Source organism: Anomaloglossus baeobatrachus, chromosome 4, assembly GCF_048569485.1.
Source record: "Anomaloglossus baeobatrachus isolate aAnoBae1 chromosome 4, aAnoBae1.hap1, whole genome shotgun sequence".
NCBI lineage: Eukaryota > Metazoa > Chordata > Amphibia > Anura > Aromobatidae > Anomaloglossus > Anomaloglossus baeobatrachus.
Window position 1 is genome coordinate 624,447,934 of NC_134356.1, and position 12,504 is coordinate 624,460,437.

Below are 12,504 nucleotides of genomic sequence, written 5' to 3' on the forward strand. Positions count from 1 at the left end.
ACCACAGCCACCGCAAATACTGCAGGAGCCCTACTGGAGCCCGTATGGATCCAGAAAACAGTTAAGTTTGGTGGTGTAAAGATCATAGCCTGGGGTTACATTCAGTATGGGGTGTGCGAAATATTTGGAAGGTGGAAGGCATTATCAATAGCCTAAAATATGAAAAAGTATTAGCTACCTCTTACATTCCCAATCATAAAAGAGGTCAAATTCTGCAGCAGGATGGTGCTCCATCTCATACATCCATCTCTACAACAAAGTTCCTCCTGGCAAAGAAGATCAAGGTGCTCAAGGACTGGCCAGCCCAGTCACCAGACATTGACATGATTGAGCCTGTTTGGGGTAGGATGAAAGAGGAAGCTTGGAAGACAAAACCAAAGAATCTAGATGAACTCTGGGAGGCATGTAAGACTGCATTCTTTGTTATTCCTGATGACTTCATTAATAAATTGTATAAATCATTGTTGAACTGCATGGATGCAGTCCTTCAAGCTCATGGAAGTTAACCAAAATATTAAATATGGCTTCAATAGCACCACAACTTCATTCACCAATGTTATGCAACTTATCTTTCTATTAGAAGTTAATTATTTGTTTGAATTTCACATTACTTTCTGTGGGCGACAAAACTTTTGTCTTGTCAAAATCTGACCTTTCTGTGTTCATTAAATGATCAATATTTCATCTTTGCAGCATCTTTATTTTCATAACCTAAACCAAATTTGGGAGGGTTTCAGATTTCAAAAGAGTAATTTTTAAAACCAATGGATGAATTCAGGTTATAAGCTTTTATTTACATAACACGGATAAGGGACAGAACTTCTGTCAGGGAGTGTAGATAGCATAGTCACTACTACATGTGAGTTTCTGTTTAATCGGGATAACCTCTCCTGTGCTATTTGATCTTATGGTATTCGTACCATGATTGAAAATCCTACAGCACTTCTTAGTTTCGCATCTTGTAACCCCTTTTGAGGTGTTTTCAGTGTGTAAAATTTTGATATTAATTTTTGCTCTGTCTTGGTCACTTCTTAATTTACTAGGAGCAAAAATAATTTTTTATTGTTTTTTCCCTAAGAAAGATGATCCCGGGTCAGGTGCTAAACGTTCGCTAAGAATTCGATCTTTTTTCAAAATATACCAATATTTTTTTTTCAGTATGGTTTGTATTACCTCATTACCCCTATTGTAAGAGGTAATGATATTACTAGATCTTATTTTAGTGAGACAATCATCTTGTGTTTTTCTTAATTTATTCTCATAGTCTGCTTTAATGATACCCAGAGGATATCCCTTCTCGATAAATCTAGTTTTTTAAATATTGGTTTGTTGTTCATAATCCTCTTTAGAGGAACAATTTTTTCTGATTCGAAAAAATTGACTTGATGGGATGTTATTCTTCTATGATAATCTAACAATCCATTTGTATCAAAACTAAGGCCCGTTTCACACGTCAGTGAAAAACAGTGACGTTTTTCACTGGCGTGTAAAACACGCACATGTCCCTGCGTGTGCCGTGATTCACGGCACACGTGGGTTGTCTAAGTGCAATCCGGGCTCCGTTCTCCGTGGCCCGTGATTGCACTTAGAAAACAACTCACCTGTGCGCGCTCCCGCTGTCCATGGTGCTGATCGCTCCCGCGGTGCAGCATCCGGCCGGCAGTGACCCTCGCAGCAGCTGCTTCCGGGTCGGCTGTGTCGCGCATAATGAATATGCGCGACAATAATGAGCCGGCTCAGAAGCAGCAGGGAGAACGGGCTGCAGAGGACATCGCTGGACGCCGGGTGAGTTAAAATGTTTTTTTATTTTAAAAGCACGTTTTTTTCTGGCACGTGTTTCACGGACCACACCACTGCGTGGTCCGTGGAACATCAGTGATGCCAGAAAAAAATGGACATGTCTCCGTGCGGCAATCACGCACACGCGAGTACGCCGCACGGAGACACGTGCAGTGAAAAATCACTGATGTGTGAGCAGACCCATTCATTATAATGGGTCTGCGTATGTCAGTGATTCTGGTACGTTTTAAAAAAAGCACAAACGTCCCAGAATCACTGACGTGTGAAAGGGGGCTTAAAATGAGTTTTGGTAGTAATAGTGGACATATGATTTGATAACTAGAGATGAGTGAGTACTCTAATATTCATAATCGCTATACTCGTAATGAGTACTTTGTAATACTCGCGTATTTGTTCCGAATAGCGAGTACAATGCAAGTCAATGAGAAATGAAAGTAATTTAGTGCTGGACCAAACAAAGAAGTCTGGAGGCCTGAGGAAAAGGCTGAAATGGGTGGGAAAGTGATGAAAGTGAATGGGGAGAGCTTGGAGAATAAGGCTATGTTCATACTGGGCATTTTTGCAGCGTTATTTAGCTACGGCTTTGCCTTGGTTTTATGCAAATCCATGCTAAGAAAATGCTTTTTACAGTCCCAGCAAAGTCTATGAGATTTCTGAATCTCATGCATACACACACAAATACATCAGGATTTGTTCCTGACTGTCTTGTGAACCACCTCTGTTTTTGCTGCATTAACATGTCAATACTTTTGAGCACTTTTGCTGCAGTTTTTCACCATAGTGACAGGTGGACTCGCAGATACCCTGGATCGGCCGGTCTAACCGGGTTAATAAAAAACCCGGTTAGGACCGGAATTGATCCAGGGTATCTGGCTGGCACTTAGATGGTGGTGGGGATAGGGGGATTGGATCAGGCGCGCTATATTTACCGAATCACCGGTGGCTGTACACTCCCGCGGCTCCTCCTCTTCCCCGCTTATTACATATTCACTGCTTTCATCTGTGATTGGTTCCAGCCAGACGCGCCCCCAGCATCTGACTGCAACCAATCACAGGCCCGGTTTGCGGGTCTAGCGTAGAGAATTAGTAAGCCGCTCATTCAGCAGGGACCTCACTCAGACTTATACTTTGTTACAGCTCTACTGCAGTGTGTGGTTTGTAACTTAAACAGAACAGCTTCAGCAGAGCATGTTGCCTCTTTGCCGATGTGCTGCTGCACAGCTCCCAACTTGGCAGTGATGGGGAGGGTAATTCCGCAGAGGATGAGGCGCAAGAGGAGGAGATAGAGGGGAGACAGGACGTGGCATATGATGAGGTGAAAACGCTGGTAGAAGTTGGCCCTGAAATTCTTGGCGTGGGTAGGATATGTGATGTCACAATTTGCAACTTTGTCCCTGTATTCAGCACGTTCATCCAGTGTTCCGTGACAGATATGTATAGTCCCTGTCCACAACAACTTGTCAATGTGTCGGTTGTTAGGTGGATCTTCCTGATTACGCGTTGGTCAGAGCACGTTTGAGATTGTTTAACATGTGGTTGTGTAATGCGGGATAGCACAACGGGCAATACAGTGCTTGCTGGGAACACTGTATCATGGGGCAGCCACAGCCAAGACATCACGGAAACACTGTGTTCCCACAAGCCGAAATGGCAACATCTTCACAACTAGCAATTTGGCAATGTGCGAGGTTAGGTTTTGTGCCTGTGGGTGCATGGCTGGGTAATTACGCTTCTGTTCCAAGATCTCAGGCATGGACAACTAGACTCTTCGCGGGACAAGGATGTGAATGTGGTTGATGTTTTCTGTGTCTGTGCAATCGCACCTTGTGGGCAGGATGTATGAGCGCCTGCTTCCTGGACAGCAGATTGTGAAGGATGTAGCACAGGCAGCATTGCAGTGGTTTGACTCGCACACACAAAGTTGCACCCTGGTGTTCTGTCCACCGACTGGGGCGCTTGGCTGCAATGTGGTTCCGCATACTAGTGGTACTCACATTACCTTTGCCCTGGCCTCTACTCAACTTGATATGGCAGATGCTACAGATTACAATGTTTTTCTCTGAAGGACTTTCAGGAAAAAACTTCCAGACAACGGTTGAATGCCCCCTTGCCCTAACTTGGGCCACAGTGGGGGTGCTCTTCGGAACAGTTAACCCAGTTCTAATTATGGGCAAACCGATACCCCTTGGTGCCTGCGTTGATGCTACATATCCATCTTCCTTTGTGTTGCTGTTCTGGCTATGCATGTCAATGGTCCAGGTCGGATCAGTGGATTCATCATCGACCACCTCATCTTCCATCTCATCCTCTTTCCCACTTGAGATTGTAGGCTGACCTGATGGCAACTGTGTCTCATCATCATCAGCTTCCACCTCTGGAGACAGTAAATCAGGTTCCTCAGAGTGGCTTTCTTCTGGCCGTAGGTCTTCAAATAGTTGTGCATCAACACTCTCCACCTTTTCACGTCCCTCTTCAATGCTGCATGGTGGGAGGTCAGACCCAACCAAATGATACATACAAAACAGATCCTCAGAGTGGCCAAGCTTGGGGTCATATGTGTCCTGTGACTGATGATGGAGTGAGGAAGGAGAACCAGGTTGAATATTGGATGGGACGGCCTTCTGTGTATCCATAGTAGACTGTGTTGTCATTTAAGATTTATTGCTGCTTGACAAATGCGAAAAGGGCTTGTCTACCACCCAAGACAGAATCTGCTCTCCCTCTTCTTACTTCCACACACGTTTACATTCCAGACCGGTAAATTTGGCAAGGAACATAGTGGATGCATCAAGCTTCCTCTGACTTGATATAGACTCATTGCCTTGTCGCCCACCAATGACATTACCACGCCCATGTCCACGTCTCTTAACAACTGGATTTTTTATCATTTTGGGATTTGGTAAAAAATTGCAGATGTTGATGGCCCAAGCCAAGCAAACTTTGACCCCAAAAATATTGTGGAAAAAGTAGAAGTGAGTACTTTGTACTAGACAGCACAAAAAGGTAGAGTTCTGCTTTGTAATTGCAAAGGCCACTAGCAACGTATTAATGTGGCTGATGTGGATGAATGGCACGTCAGGCTTCAAACCCCTAAATATTGTGGAAACAGGAATGATGCATTTAGTATCAAGCAGCTGTAAATGCTAAAATACTGATTTGCAAAGGCCACTAGCAACAAATTAATGTGGCTGCTGTGAATGGACGGTAGAAGTCAGGCTGTGAACACCTAAATATTGTAGAAACAGGAATAGTGCATTTAGTATCAGGCAGCAGTAAATGCTAGGGTACTGCTTTGTAGCTATTTGCAAAGGCCACTAGCAACATATTAATGTGGCTGATGTGGACGGACAGCATGTCAGGCTGTGAACCCCTAAATATTGCGGAAACAGGAACGGTGTGTTTTGTATCAGGCAGCAGTACATACTAGAGTACTGCTTTGTAACTATTTGCAAATGCCCCTAGCAATGTATTAATGTGGCTGCAGTGGGTGGACGGCACAGGTCATGCTATGAACCCCTAAATATTGTAGAAACAGGAATGTTGTGTTTAGCATCAGGCAGCAGTAAATGCAAGAGTACTGCTTTGTAGCTATTTGCAAAGGTCACTAGCAACGCATTAATGTGGCTGAGGTGGATGCCACAAGCCAGGCTGTGAACTGCTGAATATTGTGGAAGCAGGTCCTTATTCTCAACCTAATGCACAATCTCCCCCTCCCTGATGTGACCTTGTTTAGTGGTTTCAGCTCTTAAAAGAATTATTGTATTCTGGACGGTACTATGGAGGTAGTCACATGCTGCTTTAAACTCTGTCCCTGGTTCAAAATCTGTCCCTACGTACACTACACTGACCTATATACTGCAGGTAACCCTGAAAAGGGCTTTTTGTGTTATTAATAGGCCTACACTCTCCCTAACAACTGCTTTCTTTATCCCTATACTCATACAACGCTGACTCCTGACGCAATGTACGAAAAATGGCGGTGGAAGGCTTATATAGACCCTATAACACTGTTCAGCCAGCCAATCACAGTAATCCCACAACCAAGATGGCTGGTTACGAAGCCAAGCATGTTTAATGGCTGCAAATTAGGCGCCAAAACGCCTGGGTGGGACATCTGAATATAGCGAGGTGAATACAGATTTAACTCGCAATATAATGAATACCCTGAATACTGTACTATTTGTGCGAGTAGCGAATAGTAACGATTACACTCGCTCATCACTAAATATAACCAAATCAAGAAATACTGTTTCTTTTGGATCGATATGTGCAGTGAAGGCCATGCCCCAATCATTTGTGTTTAGGGATTGGACAAGGTCACAGCTTCAAAGAATGTACCATCCCATATGGTAATCAAATCGTCTATATAACGATGATCATAATAAATGATGTTGGCTCTGTACTGAGGGATGACATAGAAGATGAGGACTTGAACCACCCCATGAACAGATTTGTAATACTTGGGGCGACTTGAACCCCCATTGCTGTGTCAATCCAATGTAAATACATTTTTCCTTCAAAGGGAAAAAGAAATATGTTTTAATATGAAATTTAAACCCTCAAGGAGGAAGTCTTTGCTCTAATGGCATATGACATAGGCGGTGAGAACTTGAACCACATTATGAACAGATTTGCGAAACTTGGGGTGACTTGAGTCCCCATCGCTGTACCCAGCTGTTGTAAATACATATTTCCTTCAAAAGAAAAAAAAAATATGTTTAAATATGAAATTTAAACCCTCCAGGAGGAAGCTTTTCTTTGCTCTAAGGGAATATCTGGAACTGTGGATAAATAGTGATTGATAGTGGCAGACTCACAGATAACCAGAACTACATTTTGGAAACTAGACCTCTAGTGAAAATAAAAATACATTTTTAACATGAAAATGTTGCTTTGACCGCATTTCATTTTTTCATCTTTACTAAGGTAACAGGAGCTAATGGACAATAGAATTTTGTTATGCAATTTTTCCTGAATTTGCCAAAGCCCCTGAGGTGTCAGAACAGAAGAAATCCCCCATAAGTGACCCCATATTACAAACTGTAACCTTTGATGAATTCATCCATGGGTGCAGTGAGAATATTGACACTACTGGTTTGTCACAACATTTTATAGTATTGAGCAGTGAAGAAAATATAATTACATTTTAAAAACCAAAATGTTGTTTTAAACCCAGATTTCCAATTTTTACAAGGGGAATAAGTAAAAAAAAGGCCCCATAATATGTTACATAATTTTTCATGAATATGGCAATAACCCACATGTGACTGTTCAGTACTGTCTGGCCGCACCGCAGGCCTCGGAAGAAAAGGAGCAACATTTGACTTTTGGAGCACAGATTTTCTGAGAGTAGTTTGCAGACTCCATTTGCAGAGCCCCTAAGTGCCAAAACAGGAGAAACCCCTCAAGTGAAATGTTTTTAGAAATTATACCCCTCTGGGAATTCATCTATGGGTGTAGTGACTATTTAATCTCCGGAAAACACCCATGAAGTCAAACGCAGTTAATGTTGCAGTATTAAAAATTGCAAATAAATCTTTGTTGTGCCCAGTACATTGTAGTGCCCGTATTTTGTGCCCAGCTCGTGCTTCTGGAGCCACACACCCCGAAAATTAAACTCACTACAACAATGCCAAACATGGGGATGTTAACTGTGGTTTAGGCACATTGTGATTCTAAGAATGGGGGCCAATTTGGATTTGGGAGTGCTGTTTTGCTGGTTTTCTTATTTAAGTGGGCAGCCATTGCGCTTTTCCAGAGCCTTTGTGCTGCCAGTAACATGTAAGCCCCCCTATATTTCTATTAACAGATGATGGACCTGAATGGGGACTTGTGTTTTTGTGGATTGAGTTGAATTATTATTCCAAGATCTATTGATTACAATGTACCCTGTTAGTGGGACATTCCCTTTAAAGGGCTGATTGGGTTTAAAAAAAATACTGCTTTCCTCTCCACGTTTTATGAGGTTTTGCAGATGAGCCAATATTTTCTTCAATCAAGTATTAAAAGGCTGGGATGCACTAAATTTGTCCTTGGAAGGTCATAATAATCCACATTATCCTATTTTTACAGAATTTAGAGTAACAAATCATGAGATTACCTCTAAAATCACAGAATATTATTCTGTAGCCTCTATCGTAATCCATGGAAAGTGACACTTCTAGAAGAATTAGACAAAATAAGACACATAGAATATTACCAAGTATCAGAAGCAGGAGGAAAACTCTGGAGAACCTCTGATCCATTCTGCCTTCTTTCACATTCAGGAGAAGTTCTATAAATTCCTTGATTTAGGGGTTTTCCCAAATGTCTACCACCACACTAGGTCATGTAGACTAGCTCTCACTGTCCATCAAATATCAATTTTCCATTTCGAAAGGTGTTGACTAAGATCTGTCCTAACCGCAACACAACCTCTCAGTACAATATCTTCAGAATACTTTTCTCGGAGTTCTTCACACAAGTTATCCGTCCTCGAGACTAGTTGTCCGGAATGAGACTCTTCTTATTAATATTTTTAGGCTTCTTCCAGGAGTTGTGGTTCATTCCCCTCTCATTAACAATGGACTACTCTGTATACGTGATACGTGGTCACTCGCTGTCATATCTGTGTGATCTTTTTTTAACTTTTTTTTTCTCGTCTGATTGTGTAAATTTAAGAGGAAGTTATAAAAGCGGCTTTGCTTTTCCCATCCACCAAACGGAGTAAAGTAAGAGAAGTACAGCCAGAAAAATAGACAAACAAGCCAGGAAATTCATAGTTACATAGGTTAAAAAAAGACCTAGGTTCATCTAGTTCAACCTTTCGCCACCAATTATACATTTTTTTTGTCACTAAATTATCTAACCCACAATGTTGTGTGTACTGAGGAAATCATCCAGCCCTTTTTTAAAAGCTGTTACAGTATCTGCCATTACTACCTCTTGAGGTAGGGTTTTCCACAATCTGACTGCTCTAACTGTAAAGAACCCTTTCCTATTTAGCTGCCAGAATCGCCTTTCTTCCACTCGCAGGCAATGCCCCCTGGTAATTAGTATTGTCTTTGGAAGGAATAAGTCATGTGCCAGTCCTTTATATTGACCACACATGTATTTATATAAATGAGATCTCCTCTGAGACGTCTTTTTTTAGCCCAACGTTTTCAACCTGTCATCATATGGGAGGCCTTCCATTCCATGTAGTAGTCTAGTTGCCTCCTTTGAATTGACTCTATGTTCCCAATATCATTTTTAAAACGTGGAGCCCAAAATTGGATCCCATATTCTAGAGGTGGCCTTACAAATAATTTATGGAGGAGTAACAATACGTTGGGATCACGGGATCTAATCTCTCTTTATACACACTAAAATCTTGTTTGCTTTTGCAGCTGCTGCCTGACATTGAGTGCTGCTGCTCAGCTTATTTGTAACCAGAATACCCAAGTCCTTTTCCTGGTCTGTAGTCCCTAGTTTACTTCCATTTAATGTACACCATGTTCCAAACTATTATGCAATTGATATTTTTCTCTGATTTTCCAAAATGGTCGGTGCAAATGACAGTCAGTCTAATAAAAGTCATCACCCGTTAGAGTATACATTGAATTTTATTGAAGAAACCTCCCAATGATAACAGTATAATCTTCAACATTAAAAAAAACCTCAAAATGCACTGTTCCAAATTATTAGGCACAGTAGAGTTTCTAAACATTTTATATGTTTTAAAGATCTGAAAATGCTCATTTGTGGAATTTGCAGCATTAGGAGGTTACATTCACTGAAATAAAAAGCTCTTTGAATCCAAAGCATCCTAACAGGCCAAGTTACATATTAATATAGGAACCCTTCTTTGATATCACCTTCACTATTCTTGCATCCATTGAACTTGTGAGTTTTGGAGAATTTCTGCTCGAATTTCTTTGCATGATGTCAGAATAACCTCCCAGAGCTGCTGTTTTGATGTTAACTGCCTCCCACCCTCATAGATCTTTTGCTTGATGATACTCCAAAGGTTCTCTATAGGGTTGAGGTTAGGGGAAGATGGTTGCCACACCATGAGTTTATCTCCTTTTATGCCCATAGCTGCCAATGACACATTCATGACGTATTCTTTGCAGCATGAGATGGTGCATTGTCATGCATGAAGATGACTTTGCTTCTGAAGGCACGTTTCTGCTTATTGTACCGTGGAAGAAAGTTGTCAGTCAGAAACTCTATATACATTGCAGATGTCATTTTCACACCTTCAGGAACCCTAAAGGGTCCTACCAGATGTCTCCCCATGATTCCGGCCCAAAACATGACTCTTCCACCTCCTTGCTGACGTCGCAGCCTTGTTGGGACATGGTGGTCATCCACCAACCATCCATTACTCCATCCATCTGGACCATCCAGGGTTACTCGACACTCATCAGTAAACAAGACTGTTTGTTTGAAAATTAGTCTTCATGTATGTCTGGGCCCACTGCAACCGTTTCTGCTTGTGAGCACTGCTTAGGGGTGGCCGAATAGTAGGTTTATGCACCCCAGCAAGCCTTTGAAGGATCCTACACCTTGAGGTTCGAGGGTGTCCAGAAGCACCAGCAGCTTCAAATATCTGTTTGCTGGTTTATAATGTCTTTTTAACAGCTGCTCTCTTAATCCGAATGACTTGCCTGGCAGAAACCTTCCTCATTTGCCTTTATCAGCACAAACATGTATGTGCTGTGAATCAGCAGCCCCAAATCTCTCCACAGTACGATGATCACGATTACGTTTTTGTGAAATATCTAATGTTTTCATCCCTTCTCCAAGGCATTACACTATTTGATGCTTTTCGGCAGCAGAGAGATACTTTTTTTCCCATGTTACTTGAAAACTGTGGCCTGCTTAATATTGTGGAACATCCAGTTTTGCTTTTATTGGGGTCACCTGGCAAACTAATTATTGCAGGTGTCTGAGATTGAGTTCAGTGATCCAAAGAACCCTGAGACACAATACCATCAATGAGTTTCATTGAAAAAAATAAAAATTAATCGCTATGACACTTAAATCCAATTTGCATAATAATTTGGAACATGGTGTATATGCAGCTACAGTATTAGGCTATGTGCCCACGTCGCGTTCTGTCCCTGCAGAAATTTCTGCAGCGATTTGAACAGCACACGTGTAGAAACAGTGCGTACTGAAAAGCCGATTTCATGCGCTCTGGATGCAGCCCCTCCCATAGACAGAGCGGGGGCTGCATGCAGAGCGCACGAAAGAAGTGACATGTCACTTCTTAGAACGCAGCGATCCGGCAGTAGCCGAAGCGCTGCGTTCTAATATGCCACGTGGGCATGGGTTAGGCACAATCTTCATAGATTGTGCTGGGGACGCAGGACGCATGCAGTTACACTGCGGTGCAGATCGCAGCGTAACTGCATGAAAATACGCTATGTGGGCACAGAGCCTCACTCCGTCCTAGGTGCATTACTTCATCAAGATAAAGAATTAGATATAGGTAATATCATACATGGCCCCTTTAAGTCATGTGGCGCGTCAAAGAGTTCATGTAGACAAGTGGAACAGCAATGTCTGCTTCATTTTTATATACCAACCAAGTTGTGATCTTTTGCTTAGCTAATCATGTTCAAAATGTAATATTCTGTTCCTACACCAACATATAAACTCTTCACAGAGGAAGACGATAGGAACTCTAGTAGAGGCAAAATCGATTTATTTGGACTCTGCAAATACATTTGATAATGTGCCACATAACAGCCTTATAGTAAAGCTCCAGAAGCAAGGACTAGAGGTAACTATATGCTACTGAGTAAGGAATCGGCTAAAAGATAGGAAACAAAGAGTAGTCATAAATGGTACATTTTCCAAATGGGCTAGTCAGCAGTGGGGTGCCGCAGGGATCCGTGCTACGACCGATTCTTTTTAATCTCATTATTACCGTATTTTTCGGACCATAAGACGCACTTTTTTTCCCCCAAATGTTGGGGGAAAGTTGGGGGTGCGTCTTATGGTCTGACTATAGGGCTGCGGCCAGGAATGAGGGTGCTGCGGTGGAGCGGGTCATCGGGGGTACGACCAGGCTGTAGCAGCCTGCTGTGACCATGTGGGCCCGCTCATTACATATGCACGCCCATCCTCCCGCCCATTTCTCAATGCAGAAGCCGGCGCTGACAGGTGGGTGGGAGGACGAGCGGGGACGCATGATCACCCCTGGCAACTACAGCCTGGAGTGATCATGTGCGGCTGTATTCACTGCTCCCCGCACGTCATCATCAGCGCGGGGTGCAGTGAATCAGTGTACTCACCCGTCCCCGTGTGTGGAGCCGTCCCCCTGCAGCACGCGATGTCTTCCTGTCTGTGACGGTCAGCTGATATGTGCTGATCAGCTGATCGGCACAGACAGGAAGACATCGCGATGCTGCCGGGGAAAGGCTCCACACACACAGGTCAGCGGCGCAGAGAGGAAGATGATCGGTGTGCAGGGAGTGAGGAAAAGGTGAGTATAAACGTTTATTTTTTTTTCTCTGTGCTATAGGATACAGGGCATATACCAGGATGGTATATGAGCATGATGGGGGCATATAGCAGGATGGGAGTATATGAGCAGGATGAATGGGGGGTATATGAACAGGATGGGGGTATATGAACAGTATAAGGGGATATGCACAGGATGGGGGTATATGCACAGGATGGGGTATATGAACAGGATGGGAGTATATGAGCAGGATGGATGGGGGAATATGA

At 42.8% G+C, this 12,504-nt stretch overlaps 1 protein-coding gene across 1 annotated transcript in view; it reads right to left on the reverse strand.

Annotated features, from left to right (window-relative positions):
- The window catches only part of LOC142301932 (adhesion G protein-coupled receptor E3-like), a 251,123-nt gene extending 242,728 nt beyond the window's left edge, over positions 1 to 8,395 (reverse strand). The window contains exon 1 of the mRNA XM_075342989.1: positions 8,000 to 8,395. Within this exon, the coding sequence (XP_075199104.1) occupies positions 8,000 to 8,045 (46 nt within the window). The 5' untranslated portion in view covers positions 8,046 to 8,395. The remainder of the gene's footprint in view (positions 1 to 7,999) is intronic.
- Between the last annotated feature and the right edge of the window lie 4,109 nt (positions 8,396 to 12,504).